This window comes from Lemur catta, chromosome 1, assembly GCF_020740605.2.
Source record: "Lemur catta isolate mLemCat1 chromosome 1, mLemCat1.pri, whole genome shotgun sequence".
Lineage (NCBI taxonomy): Eukaryota > Metazoa > Chordata > Mammalia > Primates > Lemuridae > Lemur > Lemur catta.
Genome location: NC_059128.1, coordinates 112592130 through 112617658, shown reverse-complemented (window position 1 = coordinate 112617658; position 25529 = coordinate 112592130). Strand labels below are relative to the sequence as shown.

The 25529-nt window shown below is 46.4% G+C and overlaps 1 protein-coding gene across 1 annotated transcript in view; it reads left to right on the top strand.

Moving 5' to 3' along the window:
• MUC16 (mucin 16, cell surface associated) overlaps window positions 1-25529 on the top strand; it is a 120416-nt gene that overhangs the window by 35313 nt on the left and 59574 nt on the right. The window contains exons 12-47 of the mRNA XM_045550493.1: window positions 79-203; window positions 299-366; window positions 1603-1775; window positions 2949-2984; window positions 6949-7073; window positions 7270-7337; window positions 8320-8492; window positions 8813-8848; window positions 9099-9164; window positions 10304-10428; window positions 10634-10701; window positions 11300-11472; window positions 11797-11832; window positions 12073-12138; window positions 13473-13597; window positions 13678-13745; window positions 14353-14525; window positions 14859-14894; window positions 15151-15216; window positions 16512-16636; window positions 16795-16862; window positions 17487-17659; window positions 17987-18022; window positions 18282-18347; window positions 18909-19033; window positions 19342-19409; window positions 20019-20191; window positions 20473-20508; window positions 20775-20840; window positions 21646-21770; window positions 21990-22057; window positions 22703-22875; window positions 23208-23243; window positions 23507-23572; window positions 24568-24692; window positions 24975-25042. Coding sequence (XP_045406449.1) covers window positions 79-203; window positions 299-366; window positions 1603-1775; window positions 2949-2984; window positions 6949-7073; window positions 7270-7337; window positions 8320-8492; window positions 8813-8848; window positions 9099-9164; window positions 10304-10428; window positions 10634-10701; window positions 11300-11472; window positions 11797-11832; window positions 12073-12138; window positions 13473-13597; window positions 13678-13745; window positions 14353-14525; window positions 14859-14894; window positions 15151-15216; window positions 16512-16636; window positions 16795-16862; window positions 17487-17659; window positions 17987-18022; window positions 18282-18347; window positions 18909-19033; window positions 19342-19409; window positions 20019-20191; window positions 20473-20508; window positions 20775-20840; window positions 21646-21770; window positions 21990-22057; window positions 22703-22875; window positions 23208-23243; window positions 23507-23572; window positions 24568-24692; window positions 24975-25042 — 3403 coding nt within the window. The remainder of the gene's footprint in view (window positions 1-78; window positions 204-298; window positions 367-1602; window positions 1776-2948; window positions 2985-6948; window positions 7074-7269; window positions 7338-8319; window positions 8493-8812; window positions 8849-9098; window positions 9165-10303; window positions 10429-10633; window positions 10702-11299; window positions 11473-11796; window positions 11833-12072; window positions 12139-13472; window positions 13598-13677; window positions 13746-14352; window positions 14526-14858; window positions 14895-15150; window positions 15217-16511; window positions 16637-16794; window positions 16863-17486; window positions 17660-17986; window positions 18023-18281; window positions 18348-18908; window positions 19034-19341; window positions 19410-20018; window positions 20192-20472; window positions 20509-20774; window positions 20841-21645; window positions 21771-21989; window positions 22058-22702; window positions 22876-23207; window positions 23244-23506; window positions 23573-24567; window positions 24693-24974; window positions 25043-25529) is intronic.

Here is a 25529-nt window from a genome sequence, read left to right as displayed (position 1 = left end):
TCAGAGCCCTTCCTCCCACCCACCCCCAACCCAGGACCTAACTTAGAACTGGCCTCTTTTTATCTTCCCCTCCTGCAGCTGAAGCTCCTCTGTTGATGCCTTTTACCCTCAACTTCACCATCACCAACCTGCACTACATGGAGGACATGGGACAGCCAGGCTCTGAGATATTCAACACCACTGAGAGGACCCTGCAGCACCTGGTGAGAGCCCCCCACCCATGCTTATGTCACCTCAATCCTGCCACGCCCTTCTGTCTCAGCAGTGCCTCCCACTCACCCCTTTCATTCCTTCCCAGCTCAGGCCCTTGTTCCAGAACAGCAGCATCAGCTCTAGCTACTCGGCCTGCAGACTGATCATGCTCAGGTGAGACCTCCTTCCCACATCATGAGGGCTTCACTATCACAGACAAGCTCTCTGGGAGGTGAGGACCTAAGTATGACACCTAGAAAGCAAAGATTATAAATGACCAGGGCCTTCCAGGAATTCAGACTCGGAAGTCACCCCTCTGTATGAGTGTATCAGAGAGGGCTTCCTGAAAGAGGTAGCCACCAAAGATCTTATATTATCTGGATACTCAGAGGCATGGAGCATTTAGGCTCACCAGTTAGAAAGGGCAGCGTTGACTCATTGAGCAATCGTGGAGTGAGGCATCTCTGGCCATACTTTGTGACAGGTGTTAAGGACACTGAGAGTCATCCATGGGCCCTTCCTTCAAGGTGCTCATCATATAAAGAAGGCAGCGACCACATGGACGTAAAGCCATAATAGGAACAGGGTTAATTCAATGGCAAATCTCTGTACAGGTGCCACAGGAGAGCCCAGAGAAAGGACTTTTAGCTCAACCTGGGGGAGTTGGGTGGAAGCTGTCTGGAGACAGTGATACCTGACTCAAGTGTTGACAGCTCAGTGTATATTGGCCAGAAGAAACGCTGGCAAAGGCATATTCAAGGGGTAGCCTATCTTAAGGAATGGGACAGTTGGGAGAAATAGCATGATACATGAGAAAGATTCTATAAAATTGGAGAATAGAGGGTGGAGCAAATAGCAATTGAATGAATGAATAAAAAAGGAAAGAAGAAAAAAAGGGAAGGAAGAAGGAAGGAAGGAAGAAAGGAAGGAAGAAAGGGAGGGAGGGAGGGAGGGAGAGCAGCACAGTTTCAGGAAGGGGGGAAGATGATAAGATTAATTTGGCATCTGTGGAGTCCAAGCTGTCCCTGAGGCAGCTGGTTATATGGGACAGAGCTCAGGAGAGTGGTCCCATCTAGACAAGAGTGAAATTGGACCTCGCAACAATGGAGTTGGTAGTTGAAAGGACGAATATGAACCAAATGATCCAAGAAGAATGGGCAGGAAAAGAAGAGAAGTCAGTTGAGGTTGAGACCCTGGAGATCAACCTCCACTTTACAGAGTAGGGTGGGAGCTGGACAAAGAGGTCCCAGAAAGAAATGTATCTGAGAAACCAGACAAGACCCAATAAAGAAAGATGTCATAAAACCCGGGGAGCAGGCAGTTTGATCTTAAAGAGACAGTTGAACAAAGTATTTAACTCTTCCACATCAATCTCTGGCTGTCCCCATTTCTACATCCCAATCACTCCAGAACTGATAAGGACGGGGCAGCCACCAGAGTGGATGCCTTCTGCACCTACCGCCCTGACCCTGTGAGCCCTGGGCTGGACAGAGAACAGTTGTACCAAGAACTGAACCAGCAGACCCACGGTGTCACCCAGCTGGGCCTCTACACCCTGGACAGAGACAGCTTGTATGTCAATGGTAAGTGTCCATGCTGCAACTGGGATCTCCTACAATCTCAAGTCTCTCTGCATCAACTAGGGGTGATTTTGCACCCCAGGAGATGTTTGACAATGTCTGGAGACATTTTTGTGTCACAATCAGAGGGATGCTAATGGAATCTTGTGGATAGAGGGCCAGGGATGCTGCTAAACATCCCACAATGCACAAGGCAGTGCCCCACCACCACTATAAAAAAATTATCTAGACCAAAACGTCAATAGTTCCAAGGATGAGAAAGTGCTGTGCACAGATTTGTAGTTCTGGTACAAACCTAACATTTCCTTGGGGATTCATTTTTGAATGCCTAACACATCAAGGGAGGCCAAATTTCCTTTTCTCTTTTACCTCTTGGGGTGAAATGTTTCCTCTTTCATAGTCTCAAAAAAGTCCAACTGGGACATGCAGAAGCTGGTTGGGGAAAGCAGAGAGTGATACAAGGCCCTGCGGTCAAGTCCTCCCCAATGGGCAGCAGGTTCCCACTTCATTCTCATGACAACTTAAGGCAAACTCTCAGTTTCCACAGGCCAGCCGAAATGACACTGACATCATGGAACAAACTCCAACCACCCTTAGCAAATATGCCACAAATAATAACTGTTCACACAACCCCTTTAGCAACAAGGCCCTTAACGGCAATGCTACCACCAAGAATAGCAACCATATTCTAACTTCCTAAGCTAGAAAAAAAAATCACGCTATCATGACATTTTGTCAATGAGAGGGAAGCTGTGAGAGCAAGAATATAATTAAATTATCTTTATGGATGGAGAGAACAGTTGTACCAGGATGGATGGATATAACCAGATGTGTGGATAAGGCTGGAACACACACTCATTCACAACTGTGTCTTTTTACCCTTGTAATGTGTTTAGCATTGTTGCTAGTACATAGTATATTCCCAATACATTGGGGAGGCTGTTATTACTGTATTTTTATTTTAGTGATAATAGTGGTGATCATGCTCATTGCTATTATCAAAGGACAAAGTGTATGACAGGTACCAAATAAAATGTAGCTGTTCTTATTTATTTATTAATATAAATCTCAGAAAGTTTCTTGGTAAATTTCCATTGCTAGGTCTACCCATTTTCCCCTCTTTTATCTCTTACCTATCATAATAATGCTTCTTTATTCTTTTATCCCTATCTGTAGGTTATAACCATCGGTACCTACCACCTACCACCAGCAGTGAGTATTCAAAGCTGTGATACCCCAATGCCCACAAGACCCTTCCTCCCCAAAGTGCGTTTCCTCAGTACAGAAACTAGCAATGCTCCTTCTCTAAGGGCTCAGCCACAGCCTCAGAGCAACCCTAACCCAAGACCAAGGTCTTGGTCTAAGTCAAGATGGAAGCCCAAATTCCAGTTAGAAACTTCTGCTTCCCATCCCTTTAGGATTAGACCTAATCATTTTTCCCATGTTCTTTTTTTATTAGCTCCAGTAACTTCTACATTTTCTCCAGGGGTTTTCACATCCTCCATTCCCAGCTCTACAGGTAGGAACCTGCTACCTGGGGTCTATGAGATTTCAGCACTGTATGGTCTTGTTCAAGATGACCATCCAACCTCAGCCTGTTCTCTCTCTCTCAGCTTCAGCCACCCTAGACACATCCCTGTTCTTCTAGGACCTAACCTCTGTCCAATCTCAGGACCTATACACTAGCTATTCCTGGGGACTGGCTATCATTGGTACCTTCTCATCTTTCAAACCTCAGTTCAAGCCTCACCTTTCTAAAAGACCTTCCCAGAACACCTTATATGAAATAGCACTTTCCCTACATATGCACCCAGCATGTGAGTTTCTTCTATCATGTCATTGTGATTATTTCCTTCATAGAACTGACTGCTGAAGACTGATTTATTCACTCTTCATGTACTTGTCACCTGGAAACTGACCACCCAGCCAGCACTCAATAAACTATATTTATTGATTGAATGAGCCAATGGATGAATGAAGCAATCCCTGCATATGCCCACAATTTGTGGATTCTATGTGAACATCCATAAAATCATTAAAGATCTTAGTCATGAGTCTGATTCCCACCCTGTCTCCTCATCTTGTCCAGATGTGAGTCCGAGGCCTCCTGAGGCTCCAGGACCCTGCCACAGGAGCCTGACTTATGCCATGAAATCTATCCTTCCCTGGCCTTTAAGATTTATTTTTAAAGTTCTGTCTATGGTTCTTTTTCATGCTTACATCACTGTGCTGGTTGGGCATCCCTAACCTTTAACCTTGCCTTGAAATTCTAGAGTTATGGAATGCAAACTTGTGTCCTGTACTTTAAATTCTGCCTTCAGGGCTTCCGTGTTTTGTGAGTCAAGACACTGCAAACTTTTTACATGCTCCAGAAAGCATACACACTCTCCATTTCCTCACTGTTCCACCCTGATCAACTCACCCATTTATGTTACATGCCTAGCTCTTGTGAGCTTTTAAATGTGTGACATGTGTTGCAAAAACCAAGTCATTGCTCGACGGATGATGTCATTTTTCTCCAGATATGTTCAATGTTTGTTCTTTCTCTTTGGTTTTCCTCTATGTTAACATGTTTGGGAATAGTTTTCCTTGAGTTTATCCTGTCTGGTTTTTTTTAAGCTTCTTGATTATGAAAGTGTATGTTTTTTAAGAAATCTGGGAAATGTTCAGCCACTATTTCTTCAACTTGGTTTTTCTGCCCTAATACCTTTCTCTCCCTCTGGGCCTCCAATGAAATGATATTGTCCCACAACACACTGAGGCTCTATTAATTTTTTTGTTAATCTTTTTTTTCTCTGTCCTTCAGATTTAATAATTTTTACCGATGTATCTTCAAAATCACTAAGTCTTTTTTTCTATCAGCTCTATTCTGCCCATCCATTGAATTCTTTCTATCTCAGATAATGTATGTTTCAGTTCTAAAACTTTCATTTGGTTCATATATATATATATATATTATACATAGTACATATATATAGTAAACATAGCCTACATAGTGTACACATATATATACACATAGTGTACATAGTGTATACATATATATTTATATATACACACACATAGTTTCTATTTCTCTGCTGATAATATCTATCCTTACATTTATGTCAAGTGTGGTTACATTTACCTCATGAGCATAGTTATAATAGCTGCTTTAAAGTCTGTGTCTGTTAATTCCAACATCTGAATCACCTTGGGGTTTGCATCTGTCATTTGTCTTTTCCTTAAGGATTGGACACACTTTTCCTGTTTTTTTTTTTTTTTTTGTATGTCAAGTAATTTTGGATAGTAAATATTATGAATACTATGTTTGTGTAGGCTCTGGGTCCTATTATCCTCTTAAGAATTTTTTTGCTTGTTTTTGTCTGTTTTAGCAGATCATCAGCCCTCTCCTCACTGTCTCACAGGGATCCCATTTCCTAGTGCCATATGGTCATAAATGTAGTGGTCCCCCCCTTTATCCACAGGACATATGTTCCAAGACCCCCAGTGGATGCCTGAAACCACAGATAGTACCAAACCTGATATATACTATGTTTTTTTTCCCTATACAAACATACCTATGGTAAAGTTTAATTTATAAATTAGGCACAGTAAGAGATTAACAACAATAACTAACAATAAAATAGAGCAATTATAACAATATGCCAGCATCACTACTCTTGTGCGTTGGGGCTATTATTAAGTAAAATAAGGGTTACTTGAACACAGCACTGTGATACTGCAAAAGTTGATCTGAGATGGCTATGAATTGACCAACAGGCAGGTAGCACATACAGCATAAATATTCAGGAGAAAGGGATAATTCACACTCCAGATGGGACAGAGCAGAGTGGTGCAAGATTCCATCATGCTACTCAAAACAATGAACAATTTAAAACTTATGAATTACTTATTTTTGGAGTTTTCCATTTAATATTTTTGGACCATGATTGACTGTGCATAACAGACCATGGAAAGCAAAGCTGAGGATAAGGGCGGACTACTGTATGGGATTTCTATCAGAATTTTTATCTACCTGTGCCTTTATTATCTCACACACAGTTCCATGACTGGGCCCTAACCTCAGAATAAATCTATGATTTAAAAAAGAGTAAAACTCATCCTTGTACAAGTCACTTCTCCAAGTTTTGACTCCCTTCCACAATCTGCCTGCTTTTGTTTACTTTTCAGAATCCTGGGTAGTTGCTTTTTTGTATTTTGTCTAGAAGTTTTCATTGTAATCAATGTAGACAGGCTGTCATGGGCTTATTCTACCTTGTCCAGAGTTTTAATTTATTTAAGATACACCCAAACCCTAGCAGTTAGCTACTACCATTACCACCATTTTATAGAGGATGAACTGGGGGACAGAGATGTTAAGTAACTTGTCCAGTCAACCATCTAGTAGAGTTGCAGAGCTGCAATTCCAATGTAGACAGCCAAGCTCCAGGGCCCAACCCCTAACCTTATGTCATGAGGTGGGGGACATGGATTCCTCTGGAGAAAGATATTGACTTTTGTGTATATTATTGGTTTTTAACATTTTTTTTTTTTTGAGACAGAGTCTCACTTTGTTGCCCAGGCTAGAGTGAGTGCCGTGGCGTCAGCCTAGCTCACAGCAACCTCACACTCCTGGGCTTAAGCGATCCTACTGCCTCAGCCTCCCGAGTAGCTGGGACTACAGGCATGTGCCACCATGCCCGGCTAATTTTTTTTTTGCTATATATATTTTTAGTTGGCCAGATAATTTCTTTCTATTTTTAGTAGAGACGGGGTCTCACTCAGGCTGGTCTCGAACTCCTGACCTTGAGCGATCCACCCGCCTCGGCCTCCCAGAGTGCTAGGATTACAGGCATGAGCCACCGCACCCGGCGGTTTTTAACATTTTTAATTGTAGTAATGTACACATAACATGAAATTTACCATCTTAGCCATTTTTAAGTGTACCATTCAGTGGTGTTAAATACATTCACATTGTTGCACAGCCAATCCCCAGAACTTTTTCATCTTACAAAACTGAAACTCTATACCCATTAAACAACAATTCCCAGCTGCTGCATTTTAGGAACATCTGCTTTACTCCCCACCTGGTTTCAATCTTTGGTCCTAAGGTAGCCCTCCTAAGCTCAGAGGTTAACTTAGAGCCCAGTCAAGGTCTGAATCAGGCATGGCCTCCTCTTCTCCTACCTTGATGCAGTGGAGGTCCCTTTCCTGGTGCCATTCACCCTCAACTTCACCATCACCAACCTGCAGTATGAGGAGGACATGGGGCGTCCGGGCTCCTGGAAGTTCAGCACCACGGAGAGCGTCCTGCAGGGTCTGGTGAGAGCACCGCCCGCCTCGCCCCGCCCACTGATAGCAGTCATGCCCACAGCCACCCTGCCCCGCCCATGCATGCCGGCCACGCCCACCTCACCCTGGCCTGCCCACTTCTCGCCTGCCTGATATGCCCGTCCAGTGCCCCAGCTCCTCCTCCCCTCCCTCAGTAATTCTTTCTCACCTCCGTTCTTCCTCACAGCTCAAACCCTTGCTCAAGAATAGCAGTCTAGGAAACCTTTATTCAGGCTGCAGACTAGCCTCGCTCAGGTGAGACCCTTCCCAACAAAAACACAGCCCAACAGGTGGGTGGAACCCTAACCTGTGGGATCCCTGACCAGAGATGGGTGCTGAGACATGAAGGCTTCTGACCCCACAATGGACCAGACATAGTTTCAGACAAACCCACCAAAAAAGCATCTCTCCCAAGCCATTTAGCACCCTTGAGTTTCCATAGAAATCTGCTAGCCCTGCTAGTCCATAGGGCTAGCTAGAGCAGATGAGATGAGCCTCCTTATGCTACCATCTGAAAACACCAACTCTCTGGAGGACCATATCACTCATCACGCCATGGTTACCTGTATGCAGGCCACTACCACCCATCAGAATTTGACACTAAGAACCTTGGTGTGTCTATCAGAGCTTGTGACAGGACTTGGCTTTGGTGGCATAATCTGACATCTCCCAGGATCTTCCACCCCATTAATAGTGTCCTCAGTGTATCTGTCACACATTCAGTACTTTAGGAAGCTTCTTCTGGGGTATGCAGGGGGCTGGCATTTTTTTATTTTTTAGAGAGAGGGTCTCACTCTGTTGCCCAGGCTGGAGTGCAATGGTGTCATCATAGCTCACTACAGCCTCAAACTTCTGGGCTCAAGTGATTCTCCCATCAGCCTCCTGAGTAGCTGGGACTACAGGTATGCCCTACCACACCAGGATAACATTTAAAATTTTTTTTGTAGAGACAGGGTCTTGCTATACTGCCCAGGCTGATCTCAAACTCCTGACCTCAAGTGATCATCTGGCCTCGGTCTCCCAAAGTACTAGGATTATAGGTGTGAGCCACTGTGTCCAGCCTGGGGGCTGGTATCATTATCCTAGTTATTTGTTTATGGTAGGCATATCCATGAAAACAGCAGCTTCCTTGTTAACTAGGTTTCCACAGTGTCTGCCATAGGGGCTGATGGTGGGGGGTGAGGACGAAAACAGAGAGAGAGAGAGTTGGACCAACCATGTGGAGATTCTTACTCAGGTCTGAGAAGGATGGGACAGCCACCAGAGTGGATTCTATCTGCACCTACCGCCCTGATCCTGAAGGCTTCAGACTGAACAGAGAACAGCTGTCCTGGGAGCTGAGTGAGATGACCCATGGAATCACGGAGCTGGGTCCCTACACCCTAGACAAGGACAGTCTCTATGTAAATGGTGAGGAGCTCTGATGTGCTTGGAGTCCTGCCTCCTAGCTGGGCAGCCTCTGCTCTCTGGCTTGAGGTCACACTCCTTGCTTGGCCATTGAAGGCTTGGCTTGGCTATGTGTTCTGTATTTGAGGGCTGAGATCAGGATTTCATGGTTTCCTCTTCTTCTTGGACTGAGTTGGTCCTCAGTACTTCTTCTCTGATGTGGGGGTGCTGATAGGGAATCATCCATAAAATCTCATCCATTGCACCAGGAGAGCCCTAATCCCCATTTGGTACCCAATTCTCCCTTAACTTTTACCCATTATGTTCCCTTCCTCTCGCTGCAGAATTCACCCATCAGAGATCTGTGCCCATCAGCAGCAGTGAGTATTCAACAGACAATCCATGCCCCCAACCCTACACCAATAAGAACAGGTGTGCACACCCCCTCATATCCTCTTCAGGAGGGAAAGAGCTGGGGTGGAATATTTTATTCCCTTTTCCCTCTGCCCCAGCTCCAGAGAGCATCTAGGTTAAAACCCTTCATACAGCAAACATTATCAATAGTCTCTACTGCTGGCATTTCAGCCATGAGAATGTTGGGTTATGTCACTAATGAGGGTTTCTTCTCAGCACCTGGGACATCCACAGTGAACATGGAAAGCTCTGGGACTCCATTCTCCCTCCCCAGCCCCACAGGTGAGTACCAATCAGTGGCACCTCTATCAGAGCATGCACCATGAAGGTAACTATTTCTGTAATTTTCACACAAGTAAAGACAGGAAGTCATAGAAAATCAGTGATGAGGAGTCAAACAACAAACCTACTCTGTTCCAGGCCCTGGGAACATAGTAGGGAAGAAAAACAGATAAATATATCTCTGCCCTTGGAGAGCTAATCTTGTGTTGATAGTGATGGGGTGGTGGTGGTGGTGGTTATGATGTGAAAATGGTGATGATGATGATGATGATGATGATGATGATGATGATGATGTTGGTGATGTAGATAATAGTGATGGTGATGCTGATGATGAAGATGGTGATTATTATGAGGATGATGGAGATGGTCATGGTTATGATGGAGATGATGGTGGTGGTGGTGGTGGTGGTGAGAAAAATGATGGCTATGCTGACCACGATGATGATGACAATGACTGATGGTGATGATGATGATGATGGTGGTGGTGATGATGATGAAAATGATGGAGATGGTCATGGTTATGACAGAGATGATGGTGGTGGTGATGATGAGAAAAATTATGGTGATGCAGATAATAGTGATGGTGATGATAACGAAGATGGTGATGATGGTGAAGACGATAAAGATGGTGACGGTTATAATGGAGTTGATGGTTATAATGGAGTGGTGGTGATGGTGGTGGTGGTGAGAAAAATGATAGTGATGTTGCCCATGATGATCATGACAATGACTGATGGTGAAGATGATGATGATCGGAAGGGTGGTTATGATCGTAATAATATGACGATGAGTTTGATGATGATGCTGGTGATGGTGGTTTTGGTGATGATCACAATAATGATGGTGATGGTGACAATGATGGTGACAGTGATGATGAAAATGATGGTGATAACAAAGGCAACAGACAACATCTTGCATTATTGAACACTGACTATGCACCAAGAGCTATGCTAAGCTTCTAACTACTATTATTTAATATGATTTTTAAAAACTTCTATCATTATAGTCAAAGGAGGCATGAAAACCTATTATTTTATCACTTTCTTTAATCCTGTTGCATATATTTAAAATTAAGTCTACTGCAAACTCTTCTACATCCTCCACGTTTGAACATAGTGCTTATTTCCCAATCCCACCAGTCACTGAACCTCTCCTGGTGCTGTTAACCCTCAACTTCACTATCCTGAACCTGAAGTATGAGGAGGTCATGCATCATCCTGGTTCCTTGAAGTTCAACACCACAGAGAGAGTCCTGCAGGGTCTGGTGAGAGTCCCTCCCACTGCATCCTGCTGACCTCACCAGATCCCCAGCCAACCTATTCCAGGACCACAAAAGAAGACCACACCCAGATCAACAACTACCCCAGAGATGCAACTCCCCCACAACTGATTCTAGCCCCACCTACCTCACCCTGCCCTGTGCTGCTCTCCCCAGCCCTCCTATTCACCTCCCTCTGTTTCCGCCACAGCTCAGGCCCTTGTTCCAGAATACCAGTGTCAGCCCTGTGTACTCTGACTGCAGACTGACCTTGCTCAGGTAAGACATTAGAATAGCTAACCAGGGCTGCAGGTGCTCCCAAGCCCAAGGAATTTGGTTGGCTTCCTTCCTGCCCTCCCTATGGATGTCCTCAGTAGAGGTGGAGTTCAGGAGATGCTGGATCCAGGACAAAGGCATCTCCTGGTCCTACCATTCACCCTCTGCTGAGAGATTCTGCAGAGTCAGTATTGGGCCCTAGCCTCAGTCACCCCTCTGAATTCCCACTTTTCCCTGACCTCCCATTTCTTCAGATTTTCCATTCTGTCCCAAAGAAGTCTACCAAGACAGATGTTCCTTCTCCACCTACTTTAATGCTCATTTCTAGTTCTTCACCTGTCTCAAGTATGAGCTTTTCTGGCCTCATGCTGTGAGAAAGAGGATTCACCTGTGATTTTATAAAAATTCTTGTATCCATGACTCTGTTCACAGTCTCAAACTAGCTCAGTGTCAGTGCACCCAATATAAGTGTGGGCTTCTCACTTCACTGCCAGGTTTCTCATTTCCTGTGGCCCCTTCCTGTCTTGCACAAAGGAATCTCAGAACCTCTATCTATCTAGATAATTTATTTATTGTCATCCTCCTTACCTGCCCTCCCCAGGCCTGAGAAGGATGGGGCAGCCACTGGAGTGGACGCCATCTGCACCCTCCGCCCTGACCCCACAGGCCATGGGCTGGACAGAGAGCAACTGTACTGGGAGCTGAGCCAGCTGACCCACCGCATCACTGAGCTGGGTCCCTATGCCCTGGACAAGGACAGTCTCTATGTCAATGGTGAGGAGCACTGATGTGGCTGGTGGCACTTCCTCCTTGCTGGGCAGCCTCTGCTTCCTGGATTGAGATCACACTTACTACAAGGCCATTGAGGCTAGGACATGTTGTCTATATGTGATTATTGAGGTCTCAACTTTCTAGTTTCTTCTGCATGTTGGACCGAGTTCACCCTTCTTCTCTGATGTGAAGATGCTGATATAGAATCTTCAGTAGCCCCTGCTCTGTGAACCTCTTTCCATTGCAGGGGTAGTCCTCACCCCTATTTCCCCCCTTCCCAGGTCTCCCTTAACCCTTACCCACTATCCTCCCTCCCTCTTGCTGCAGGTTTCACCCACAGAAGCTCTCTGAACACCACCAGCAGTGAGTATTCAACTGATGTTCCCATGTCCCTGATCCTACACCAAACAAGGCAGGAGCTGATCCCCCCTCATACCCCCTTATGTAATCATAAGCTAGTCACTTTGCACTGTGCTCCAGCTCCACAGAGTCCCAGCTGAAGCCCCACATAAAACAAGCCCCATACTCTATAAATAGTCTCTCCTGCTAGCATTTCTGCTATGAAAGTGCTTGCTGATTTCACTGATGAGGCCATCTCCTCAGCTCCTGGAACTTCCACAGTGGATATGGGAGCCTCTGTGATGCCTTCCTCTCCCCCAAGCCCTATGAGTAAGTACTGGTCAGTGGCACTTCTGTTAGAGGATGTCTGATGAGGATAAACATCTCTACCACTTTCTCTCAAATAAATATGGAAAGTCATATTAAATCTAGTGATGAAGAGTCAATCCACAAATGGTATTGAACACCTCTTTTGTGTGAATGCCTGGGAATATAGTGGGGAAGACAAAAAAGATAAAAATCTCTGCCCTCATGAGCTGATGTTATTGTGCTGGTGATGAGGATGGTGATGATAATGGTGAGAGTGGTGATGGTGGTGGTAGTAATGAAGGTTATGATGAGAATGATGATGTGATGATAGTGGTGGTGATGGTGGTGGTGATGATAGAGATGATGATGAAGAGGAGGAGGATGAATATACTGGTAATGATGGTGGTAATGATCATGATGATGATGAAGGTTATGATGAGGAGGGCGATGTGATGATAGTGTTGATGGTGGTGGTGGTGGTGATGATGGAGATGATGATGAAGAGGAGGATGATGAATGTGGTGATGATGATGGTGGTTATGAAGGTTATGAGGAGGAGGAGAATGTGATGATAGTGATGATGGTGGTGGCAGTGGTCATGAAGGAGATGATGATGAGGACGAGGAGGATGATGAATATGTTGATAATGATGGTGACAATGGTGGGGATGATGGGGATGAAGGTGGTAGTGCGGTGGTGATAGTGATAATGACAGTGATGGTGATGGTGACAATGATGGTGATGATGATAGTGATAACAAAGTAACAGATAACCTGTGTCATTACTGAGCACTGAATATGCACCTAGAGCTGCACTCACCATCTAACTACTATTATTTAATATGCTTAAAAAAACACTTCTAGGCCAGGCTCAGTGGCTCACACCTGTAATCCTAGCTCTCTGGGAGGCCAAGGTGGGTGGATCGTTTAAGCTCAGGAGTTCGAGACCAGCCTGAGCAAGAGCGAGACCCCATCTCTACTAAAAATAGAAAGAAATGTATGGACAACTAAAAATATATATAGAAAAATTAGCCAGGCATGGTGGCACATGCCTGTAGTCCCAGCTACTCTGGAAGCTAAGGCAGGAGGATCACTTGAGCCCAGTAATTTGAGGTTGCTGTGAGCTAGGCTGATGCCACAGCACTCTAGCCTGGACAACAGAGCGAGACTTTGTCTACAAAAGAAAAAAGAAAAAAGAAAAAAAAACTTCTATCATCGTAGATAAGGAAGGCATGGAAACCATTTATTTTATCATTCCATTTAAATCCTGTGGCATATATTTAAAAATAAGCCTATAGCAAAGTCTTATATGTCCTCGACTTTTTAACTTAGTGCTTATTTTTGCCCCAATCACAGCCACTGGACCTCTCCTTATGTCATTCACCCTCAACTTCACTATCATGAACCTGAGGTATGAGGAGGACATGCTTCACCCAGGCTCCTGGAGGTTCAACACCACAGAGAGGGTCCTTCAGGGTCTGGTGAGAGCCCCACCCACTTCACTGTGCCCTGCCCCTATCCCCTCAACCATCAAACTCACCTCTGTCTCCCTCCTTCACAGCTCAGACCCTTGTTCCAGAACACCAGTGTCAGCCCTCTGTACTCCACCTGCAGACTTACCTTACTCAGGTGAGACCTTAGACTAGCTAATCAGGTTAGCCACAGGTGCTCCCAAGTCCAAGGAATTGGTCTCCTACCTCCCTGCCCAGCCTGAGCATGTCCTCAGCAGAAGTAGAACTTAGAAGGCTCTGGCACCAGGATCAAGGTGTCTCCTGAGCCTACCTCCTCCCTTCTCAATGGAGAAATTCTACAGGGAACATTAGCAGGATTGGGCCCCTATCCCTGTCATCTCTCTGAATTCCCACCTTTCCCTCACCTCCCATTCCTTCAGGTGTTAAATACTGTCCCCCAGATTGCTCCCAAGCCAAATGTGCCTCCTCCGCTTGCTTTAATGCCCATTTCCAGCTCTACACCTGTCTCAAGTCTGAGCTTTCCTGGCATTATACTATGAGAAAGAAGGTTTCACCTTGTGATTTTTATAAAAATTCTGGGATCCGTGAATCTGCTCACAGTCCCAGACTAGTTGGGTGCCAGTCCACTCAGGCAATCTAAGAGTGGCTTTACAACTGAATACCAGGTTTCTCAGTTTCTCTGTCCTCTTCCTGTACTGCCCCCAGAAATCTCAGCACCTCTAGGAAACACATGTATTATCATTCCTCTCACCTGCCCTCCCCAGGCCAGAAAAGGACGGGGCAGCCACTGGAGTAGACACCATCTGCACCCTCCGCCCTGACCCCACAGGCTATGTGCTGGACAGAAAGCAGCTGTACTGGGAGCTGAGCCAGCTGACCCACAGCATCACCAAGCTGGGTCCCTACACCCTGGACAAGGACAGTCTCTATGTCAATGGTGAGGAGCTCTGATGTGACTGGAGTCTCTTCTTCCTTGCTAGGCAGCCTCTGCTCTTTGGCTTGAGGTCAAACTACCTGCCTGGCCATTGAAGGCTTAGCCATGCTGTTTATATGTAAAGATTGAGGTCTGAACTTCCTAGTGTCTTCTTCATCTTGGACCAAGTTCATCCTCAGGGTCTTCCTCTCTGTTGTGAGGATGTTGTTAGAGAAACTCCAACAGCCCCTGCTCCATGAAACTCCTTTTATTGCACCAGGGTAGTCCTCACCCCTATTTGTTTCCCTGAGGTCTACCTTAACCCTTACCCACTATCCTCCCTTCCTCCTGCTGCAGGTTTCACCTATAGGAGTTTTGTGCCCACCACCAGCAGTGAGTATTCAACTGATGCTCCCAAGCCCCTGATCCTATACCAAGTAGGGCAGGAGCTGACCTGTCCTCATACCCCCTCATGTCCTCATCACAAAAGAAGGAGCTGGGAGGGCACAAGTTATCCCCTTTCCGCTCTGCCCCAGCTACATAGTGGCCAGCTTAAGCCCCACACACAGCAAGCCCCATCAATATTCTCTCTTGCTGCTATTTCCACCATGAGACTGCTACTGTTTTCACTGATGTGGCTTCTCTTCAGCTCCTGGGACTTCCATAGTGAACCTGGGAACTTCCAGGGCTCCATCCTCCCTCCCGGGCCCCATGAGTAAGTACCAGTCAATGGCGCTTGTGTTAGAGCATGCCCCGTGAGGGTCAACATCTCTGCCACCTTCACTCCAATAAAGATGGGAAGCCATAGAAAATCTAGGGATGAGGAGTCAACCCACAAACTGTACTGAGCACTGACTCTGTGTCAGGGTGTGGGAATAAAACAGGAAAGACAAAACAGATAAAAGTCTCCTCCCTCAGAGAGCTGATATTCTTGTGCTAATGATGAGGATAGTCATGATGATGGTGATGGTTGTGGTGGTGATGATGAGGATGATGACAATGATATGGGGACCATGGTTATGATGATGATGGTGATGATGATGGTGATGGTAATGCTGATGGTGGTGGTGATGATGATGAAGACAATGACAGTGGTGGTGGTTATGATAGTGATGATATTGTGATGATGGTGATGATGATGATCGTGGTGGTCTTTCTGTTCATGAGGTTAACGATGGTGATGACAGTGATGGGCATGATTGTGGTAGTGATGGTGGTGGTGATGATGACAGTAATGGTGGTGTTTTGACCATGATGAGGATGCTGCTGCTGCTGATGATGATGATGATTATGGTGGTGGTTTGCTTGTAAAGATTATGTGATGATGGTTTCGATGATGGTGGTGGTGTTTATGGTGACAAGAATGATGATGGTAATGGTCGTGATGATGGTGACGATGATGATGATGATTATAGTGGTGGTAGTTATGATGGGTATAATGATGTGATGATGGTGACAATGATGAAGATGGTGGTGGTGATGATGGGGATGAGGATGATGTTGGTAGTGATGATGACAAGAAGGATGGTGATGGTGACCATGACAGTGATGCCTAACATGATGATGATGTTTGTGGTGGTAGTTATGACCATAGTGATGATGGGAGGATGGCCTTGATGAAGATGGTGTTGGTGGTGATGATGGGGATAATGATGGTGGTGGTGGTTGGTTTTGATGATATTGACAATAATGATGATGATGATGATGACAATGATGGCAGTGCCAATGATAATGATGATGGTAGTGATAACAAAAGTATCAGAAAACATCTGGCATGATTGAGCACTGAATATGCACCAAGAGCTATGCTCAGTTTCTAGATATTGTTATTTACTATGCTTTTTTTTAAAAAAAAAAGTCTTCTATCATTATAGGCAAGGGAGGCATGGAAATATTTGGTTTTATCACTCACTTTGAATCCTGTTGCATATATTTAAAAATAAGTCTACTGAAAATTCATATATGTTCTCTACTTTTGAACATAGTTTTTATTTCCCAACCCCACTACAGCAGCTAAACCACACCTGATACCATTCACCCTCAACTTCACCATCCTGAACCTGCAGTATGAGGAAGTCATGCATCACCTTGGCTCTTGGAAGTTCAACACCACAGAGAGGGTCCTGCAGGGTCTGGTGAGAGCCCTGCCCATGTCACTCTGCCCTGGCTACCTCACCTATGTCAAGGCCATAGAAGAGGATGCCACCCACCTCACCCTTGCCCCAGGAGATGAAAGTACCACCCAATTCACTTCTTCCCCACCCCTACTGACCTCTCTCTCTGTCCTCCACAGCTTGGGCCCTTGTTCAAGAACACAAGCCTTGGCCCTCTGTACTCCAGCTGTGGATTGACCTTGCTTAGGTGAGACCTTAGAATAACCAACAGGGATTTACAAAGTGCTCCCAGGCCCAAGGACTTTGGTCTGCTTCCTTCCTGACATCTCTGCGAATGTCCCCAGCAGACGTGGAATTAGGGAGCACTGGCTCCATGACCAAGATGTTCTCTGATCCTACCACCATCCCCATAAACTGAGAGATGCTGCAGGGATCATCAGGAGAATTTAGCCCCAATGCTGGTCATACTTTTGAATTCCCTCATTCCTTTTTCCTTTTAAACAAGAAGAGCACTTTGTTTAGATTATAACTTCTGCCTTTAGGATTTCTCTCCACATAAATGTGCCTCCTGCCATTGCTTTTATCCCCAATTGCAGCTGTTAACATGCCTCAAATCTGAGTTCCCCTGTCCCCCATGCCATTAGAATATGGGTGTAACCTTGTAGTCTTATAAAAATTCTTGTATCCATGACCTGTGCTCATAGTCCCAGGCTGGCTGGGATCAATGCACTCAGAGAATCTAAGGGTTGCTTCTTGCTTCTCTACTAACTGTCTCATTTACTCTGGCCCCTTCCTTTCCAAAACCCAGGGATCTCAGCCCTCTTCCCTGGGTAATCTACTTATTGTGATCCCCATACACTGCCCTCCATAGGCCAGAGAAGGACGGGGCAGCCACCAGAGTGGATGCCATTTGCACCCAGCACCCTGACTTCGTGGGCCCTGGACTGGACAGAGAGAGGCTGTACTGGGAGCTGAGCCAGCTGACCCATGGCATCACTAGGCTGGGCCCCTACACCCTGGACAGGGACAGTCTGTATGTTAATGGTGAGGAGCTGTGATTGACTGGGCTCTCTTCCTCCTTGCAGGACCGCCTCTGCTTTCTGGCCTGATGTAATGTTCCCTGCATGGACAATGAGGGCTTAGCCATATTGTCTACATGTGATGATTGGGTTTCCTGCTTTCTTCTTTATCTTGGATTGGGTTCATCCTTGGGACTTTCTTCTCAGATGTAAGGGGGCTGACATAGACTCTCCAGCAGCCCTTGCTGCATAAACCTTTTTCCATTGCACCAGGGTAGTCCTCAGCCCTGTTTCTCCCCTTCCCAGGTCTCCCTTAACCCTTACCCACTGTCCTCCCTCCCTCTTGCTGCAGGTTTCACCCACAGAAGCTCTCTGCATATCACCAGCAGTGAGTATTCAACTGATGATCCCATGTCCCTGATCCTACACCAAGCAAGGCAAGAGCTGAGCTTTCCTCAGATGCCTTTATATCCTCTTCATGAGGGACAGAGCTGGGAGGGCACACGTTATTCCCTTTCCCCTCTGCCCCAGGTCCACACTGTTTTAGCTCAAGCCCCACATGCAGCAAGCCCCATAAATAGTCTCTCCTACTGGCAATTCTGCCATGAGAATACTTACTGATTTCACTGAGGTGGGCTTCTCCTCAGCTCCTGGGATGTCCACAGTGAACCTGGGAACCTCTGGAACTCTGCCTTCCCTCCCTGGCCCCACCAGTGAGTACCAGTCACTGGCACCTCCTTTAAAGCATGACCTGGGAGGGTAAACATCTCTGCCATTTTCATTCAAATAAAGGTGGAAAGCCATGGAAAATCTAGTGATGAGAACTCAACCAACAAACTTTATTGAGCACCTACGCTGTGCTAGTCCTGGGATTACAGCAGGGAAGACAAAACAGATAAAAGTCTCTGGCCTCAAAGAGCTTCTATTCTCATGATGATGATGATGACGGGGGTGGTGATGATGATGATGGGCATGGTGGTGATAATGCCAATAATGACCCTGGTGGTCAAAATGATAGTGATGGTGATAACAAAGATAACAGGTAGCATCTGACATCACTGAGCACTGAGGATGCACCAAGTGTTATGTTCAGCATGTAACTTCTATTATTTCATATGCTTTTTAAAAAAATTCATCATTATAGGCAATGGAGGCATGAAAACCTTTTCTTCACTCATTTTTAATCCTTTTGCCTGTGTTTAAAATTAAGTCTCTTGCAAACTCATATTTTCTGTTCTTTTGAGCATAGTGTTGATTTTCCATCTTCACTATAGCTGCTGGATCTCTTCTGGTGCCATTCACCCTCAACTTCACCATCTTGAACCTGCAGTATGAGGAGGTCATGAGTCACCTGGGTTCCTGGAAGTTCAACACCACGGAGAGGGTCCTGCAGGGTCTGGTGAGAGCCCCGCCCACTGATACCAGCCACGCCCAGTTCACCCTGCCCTGCCCACTGACATAAACCATGCCCACCTCACCCTGCCCCACCCAGTGATGCTGACCACGCCCACCTCACCCTGCCCCTCCCAACTTACCCATTCTCTCCTACCTCACCTATGCCAGGGCCATGAAAGAAGATCCCACCCAACTCACCCCTGTCTCCAGAGATGCAAGCCCAGCCTACTAATGCCAGCCCTGCCCCCTTTATTTCTGGCTCACCCCTACACCCTCAGCTGCCCTATTCACCTCCCTTCTCCTCCCACACAGCTCAAGCCCTTGTTCCAGAACACTAGTGTTCGGCCTCTGTACTCTGGCTGCAGACTGACCTCACTCAGGTGAGACCTTAGAATAGCTGATCAGGGTCCTGCAAGTGTTTCACAGCCCAACAGATTTGGTCGGCTTCCCTCTGGCCCTCCCTGTGGATGTCCTCAGCAGAGGTGGAGCTCAGGGGCTGCTCACTCCAGGAGTAAAGTGTCTCTAGATCATACCACCTCTTCTCTCACTGAAAGATTCTGCACAGCTCATATGGAGGATTGGGCCCCTGCCCTGGTCTTCCCTCTAAATTCTCACTTTTCCCCTGACCTCCTGCTACTTCAGGTGTAAAAATCTGTCTCTAAGATTTCTCCCACAACAAATGTGCCTCCTCCACTTACTTTAATGCCCATTTCCATCCCTGCACCTGTCTCAAATCTGACCTTTCTAGCCTCATGCTGTGAGAAAGAAGCTTTCACTTTGTGATCTTGTAAAAATTATTGCGTCCATGACTCTGCTCACAGTACTAGGCTGCCTGGGTGTCGGTGCACTGGAACAGTCTAAGTGTGGGCTTCTCACCTCACTGCCAGGTTTCTCATTTACTCTGGCCCCTTCCCATTCTGTCCCCAGGAATCTCAGCACCTTCTCCAGGTAATCCATTTATTGCCATTTCCCTCACCTTCCCTCCCCAGGCCCGAGAAGGATGGGGCAGCCACTGGAGTGGACGCCATCTGCAGCCACCGCCCTGACCCCACAGGCCATGGGCTGGACAGAGAACAGCTGTACTGGGAGCTTAGCCAGCTGACCCACCGCATCACTGAGCTGGGTCCCTACGCCCTGGATAAGGACAGTCTCTATGTCGATGGTGAGGAGCTGTAATGTGCTTGGAGTCTCCTTCTCCTTGCTGGGCAGACTCCACTCTCTGGCTTGAGGTCAAACTCCCTGCCCAGCCATTGCGGCTAGGACATGTTGTTTATATTTGACGATTGAGGTTCCAACCTCAATGGGAGGGTGTTGGTAGAGAATCTCCAATAGCCCCTGCTCCATGAAACTCCTTCCATTGTACCAGGGTAGTCCTCATGCCTATTTGTTTCCCCCAGGTCTTCCTTAACCCTTACCCACTGTCCTCCCTCCCTCTTGCTGCAGGTTTCACCCACAGGAGCTCTCTACACATCACCAGCAGTGAGTACTCAACTGATGTTCCCATGCCCCCAATCCTACACCAAGCAAGATGGGAGCTAACCCCTCCTCATTCCCTGTCACATCCTCATCAGGAAGGAGGGAGCTGGGAGGGCACAAGTTATTCCCTTTCCCCTCTGCCCCAGCTCCAGAGAATCCCACCTTAAGCCCCACAAGGATTCAGCCCCATACCCCATAAATAGTCTCTCCTTCTGGCAGTCCTGCCATGAGAGTGCTTGCTGATTTCACTTACAAGGACTTGTGTTCAGGTCCTGGGACATCCACTGTGAACATTGAAATCTCTGAGACCCCTTCCTCCTTCCCGGGCCCCATGGGTAAGTATCACTCCATGGCACATCTGTTAGAGCATGACATCTGAGGATAAACATGTGTACAGTTTTCACTCAAATAAAGATGGGAAGTCATAGAATATCTAGTGTTGAGAAGTCAACCCACAAACTTTTTTGAGCACCTACTCTGTGCCAAGCCCTGGCAATGTACAAGGAAGATGATGATGATGAGTTGGTGGTGATGATGCCTGTAATGATGGTGATACTTAAGATGGTGGTGGTGCTGGTGATAATGATGATGGTGGTGCTGGTGATGAAGACAATGGTGGTGGTCATGGTTATGATAGCGATGATGGTGGCAGTGGTGATGACAATGACATTAATGATGGTGATGGTGACCATAATGGTGATGACTGCAGTGGTGATGATGAAGATGATGAGGGTGATGGTTGTGGTAGTGGTTATGATCATAATAATGAGGCGATGATTGTTTTCATGGTGGCAGTCATGGTGGTGATGATGTGGATGATGGTGGGGCCGGTCGCGGTGACCATAACAGTAATGATGGTGGTGATGACAGTATTGGTGATGATGATGATGAAAATAATAATGATGGTGATAACTGAGATAACATATTAACATTTGTACATGATTGAGTAGTGAATATGCACCCAGAGCTATGTTCAGCATGTAACTACTATTATTTAAGAAGCTTTATTTTTTAACAAAAATATTTATCATTATATGCAAGGGAGGCATAGAAACTTTTTATCACTCACTTTAAATCTGTGTTCATCTATTTAAAAATAAGTCTGTAGCAAACTCTGTTCTTTTCCCATCCCCACTACAGCTACTGAACCTCCCCTCATGCCATTCACCCTGAACTTCACCATACTGAACCTGCAGTATGAGGAAGTCATGTGTCACCCTGGATCCTGGAAGTTCAACACCACGGAGAGGGTCCTGCAGGGTCTGGTGAGAGCCCCACCCACCTCACTCTGCCCTGTTCACTCACTTCACCCCACCCCACCCCTCCCCTATGTCGACGCCAAGGAAGAAGATCTCACCCACCTCACCTTCACCACCAGAGATGCAAGCCCCACTTACTGGTGGGAGCCCTGCCCAGGGGTACCAGTCTCTCGCTCACTGCACTTCTGTTCAAACCCCGCTCATCTATCTCTCCCTTTTCCACAGCTCACACCCTTGTTCAAGAACACCAGTGTCCACCCTCTGTCTACCGACTGCAGACTGACCTTTCTTAGGTGAGACCTTAAAGTAACAATCAGGTCTTCCCAAAGTGCTCCCAGGCTGGGAGGTTTTGATCTGCTTCCTTCCTGACATCTCTGTGAATGTTCTCAGTAGAGGTGGAGTTCAGCAGGCACTGGCTCCAGGTCCATGGTGTCTTCTGACCCTACCACCCCCTGCCTCTATACTGAGGGATTGTCCAGGGGCCATCAGAAGGATAGGGCCCTATTATGTTTGCCCCCTGAATTCCATCCTTCCCTTATCCCACTGAAGAAGAAGAGCATTGCCTTTAGGTTTTATATTCAGTCCCCAGGATGGCTCTCAACACAAAAGTGACTCCTCTGGTTGCTTAAATCCCAAACCCCAGCTCTTTATCTGTCTCAAGTGTGAGCTCTCCTGTCTTTGTGCCCATAGACTTTAGGTTTCTCCTTACAGTTTATAAAAATTCTTGTACCCATGACTCTGCTCACAGTTCTGGGCCAGCTGGGAGTCAATGCACTCAGAGATTCTAAGTGTGGCTTGTTCCTCACTACAAACCTCCTCATTTCCTTTGGAGATGTCCTGTCCTGCCCTTCCTTCCCTTCCTATCCTGACCCTAGGTATCTCCAGACACCTCCCTAGGCAATCCCTGTATTGTCATTCCTTTAACCTGCCTTCCCTAGACCCAGGAAGGATGGGGCAGCCACAGGAGTGGATGCTGTCTGCACCCTCGCCCCTGGCCTCTGGGGTACTGGGCTGCACAGAGAACAGCTGTACTGGGAACTAAGCCAGCTGACCTACGGTGTCACCCAGCTGGGCCCCTACACCCTGGACCAGAACAGTCTCTATGTCAACGGTGAGCTGCTGTGATTTGGTTGGAGTTTCTTCCTTCTTGCTGTACAGCCTGGGTTTTCTGGCCTGACATGATACTCCCTGCCTTGCTAATGAAGTCTTGGCCATGTGCTTTATATATAATAATTCAGGTCTAGACATCATGGTTTCATCTTCGTCTTGGACTGAGTTCCTCCAAGCAGCCTTTTCCTTTGATATGAGGGTGTCACTACAGAATCGCCAATAGCCCCTGCTCCATGAGCTTCCTTCATTGCATTGGGGTGGCACTCACTCCTACTTGGCTCCCCCACCTCTTCCTTAACCCTGACTGAGTATGTTTCCTCCATCTCACTTCAGGTTTTACCCATCAGAGCTCTGCGCCAACTACCAACAGTAAGTATTCAGTTGAGGTTCCAGTGTTCCCAATTTTATGACAGGCAGGACAGGAGCTGAAGGTTCCTCATAAAATCTTATGTCCTCTTCAAGAGGGAAGGAGCTATGAGGGGCACTAGTTATTCACCTTTCCTCTCTGCCCTAACTCCAGAAAGAGTCCCCGTAAAATCCCCCTACACAGAAAGATCCATAAGCAGTTCCTCCTGCTGGCATTTCTGCCATGAGAGTGCTTGCTGATTTCACCGATGTGGGCTTCTCCTCAGCTCCTGGGACCTCCACGGTGGACCTGGGAACCTCTGAGACTCCATTGCTCCTCCCTGGGCCCACAGGTGAGTATTAGTCAATGACACCTCTGATGGAGGTAAACATCTCTATTGTTTTCAGTCTAATAAAGATGAAATGTCATAGTAAAGTCTAGTGATCATGAGTCAACCAACAAACTTTCTTGAGCACCTACTCTGTGCCAAGCCCTGGGAAGCCAGCATGAAACACAAAACAGATAAAAAAAAATCTCTGACCTCAAAAATCTTATATTCTTGTGATGACGATGATGGTGGTGGTGGTGGTGGTGATGGTAATGATGATGATAACAATGGTGGTAGTGGTGGTTATGTTGGGGATAATGATGGTGGTGGTGGTGATGTTAGTGATGATGGTGATGATAAGGATGATGAAGATGGTGATGGTGGTGGTGGTTATGTTGGGGATGATGATGGTGGTGGTCATTATGTTGGGGAGGATGATGGTGGTGGTGGTGATGATGATGATAAGGATATGAAGATGACGATGGTGGTTTTGTTGGGGATAATGATGGTGGTGGTGGTGGTGGTGGTGATGCTGGTGATGATGACGATGATGATAAGGATGATGAAGACAATGGTGGCAGTGGTGGTTATGTTGGGGATAATGATGGTGGTGGTGATGATGATAAAAATGATGGTGATGTTGACCATTATAATCATGACGATGATTGTGGCAATGATTATGTTGGTATTGATGATGTCATATTGGGAGTGATGGTGGTGTTGGTGGTGATGATGACAATGATGGTATGATGTTGATGGTGATAACAAAGGTAACAGATGACATCTGACATTACTGAGTGCTGAATAGGCATGAAGATTTATGCTCGACATCTAACTATTATTATTTAGTATGCTTTCTTAAAGAAAAAATTCTACCTCTATAAGCAAGGGAGGCATAGAAATGTTTTATTTACCACTCACTTTAAATTCATTTGCAACTACTTAAACATAAGTCTATTGCAAACTCTTATATTTTCTGTACTCATGAACATAGGGCTTATTTCCCAACCCCTCTCCAGCCACTGAACCTCTCCCGATGCTGTTCACCCTGAACTTCACCATCCTGAACCTGCAGTATGAGGAGGTCATGAGACACCCTGGCTCCTGGAAGTTCAACACCATGGAGAAGGTCCTGCAGGGATTGGTGAGGACCCTGCTCACCTAACTCTGTCCCTCCCAACTCATACATTCCTGCCCACCTAGCCTAGGTCAAGACCATGGTGGAATATTCCACCCACTTTATCTGCCCCGCTCATGGATGCAAGCCTCACCCACCTCACCTTTGCCACACTCATGGAAGAAGATCCCACCCACCTCACCTTATTCCCTACAGATGCAAGCCCCGCCCACTGATACCAGTCCCACCCCCTTAACATCTACCTCACTCTATCTCCTCACTTCTCACCTCCCTCTCCATTCTCCACAGCTCAGGCCCTTGTTCAACGATACCACTGTCAGCCCTCTGTACTCTGGCTGCAGACTGACCTCGCTCAGGTGAGAACTTAGAAAAGCCACCCAGGGCTACCCCAAGATTTTCCAGGTCCAAGGGCTTTGGTAGGTCTTTTTCACGCCCTCGCTGTGGATGTCCTCAGTAGAGGTGGAGTTCAGGAAGCACTGGCTCCAGGATGAAGGTGTCTCCTGATCCTAACACCTTCCTCCTCCACTGAGAGATTCTGCAGAGACCATCAGCATGACTGAGCTCCTACCCTGGTCATCCTTCTGAATAACCCTCTTCCCATTTCACTTTGAACAAGAAGAGCAATTCTTTTAGATTTTAAATTCTGTCCTTACAATTTCTCTCAAGATAAATGTGCCTCTTTTAATTGCCTTAATCTCTAATTCCAGCTCCTCAGCTGTCTCAAGTATGAACTCTGCACTCCCTGTGCTATGAAAATTCAGGTTTCACCTTGCGATTCTCTAAAAGTTCCTCTATCCATGACTCTGCTAATGACCTCAGGCTGGCTTGGAGTCTATGTATTCA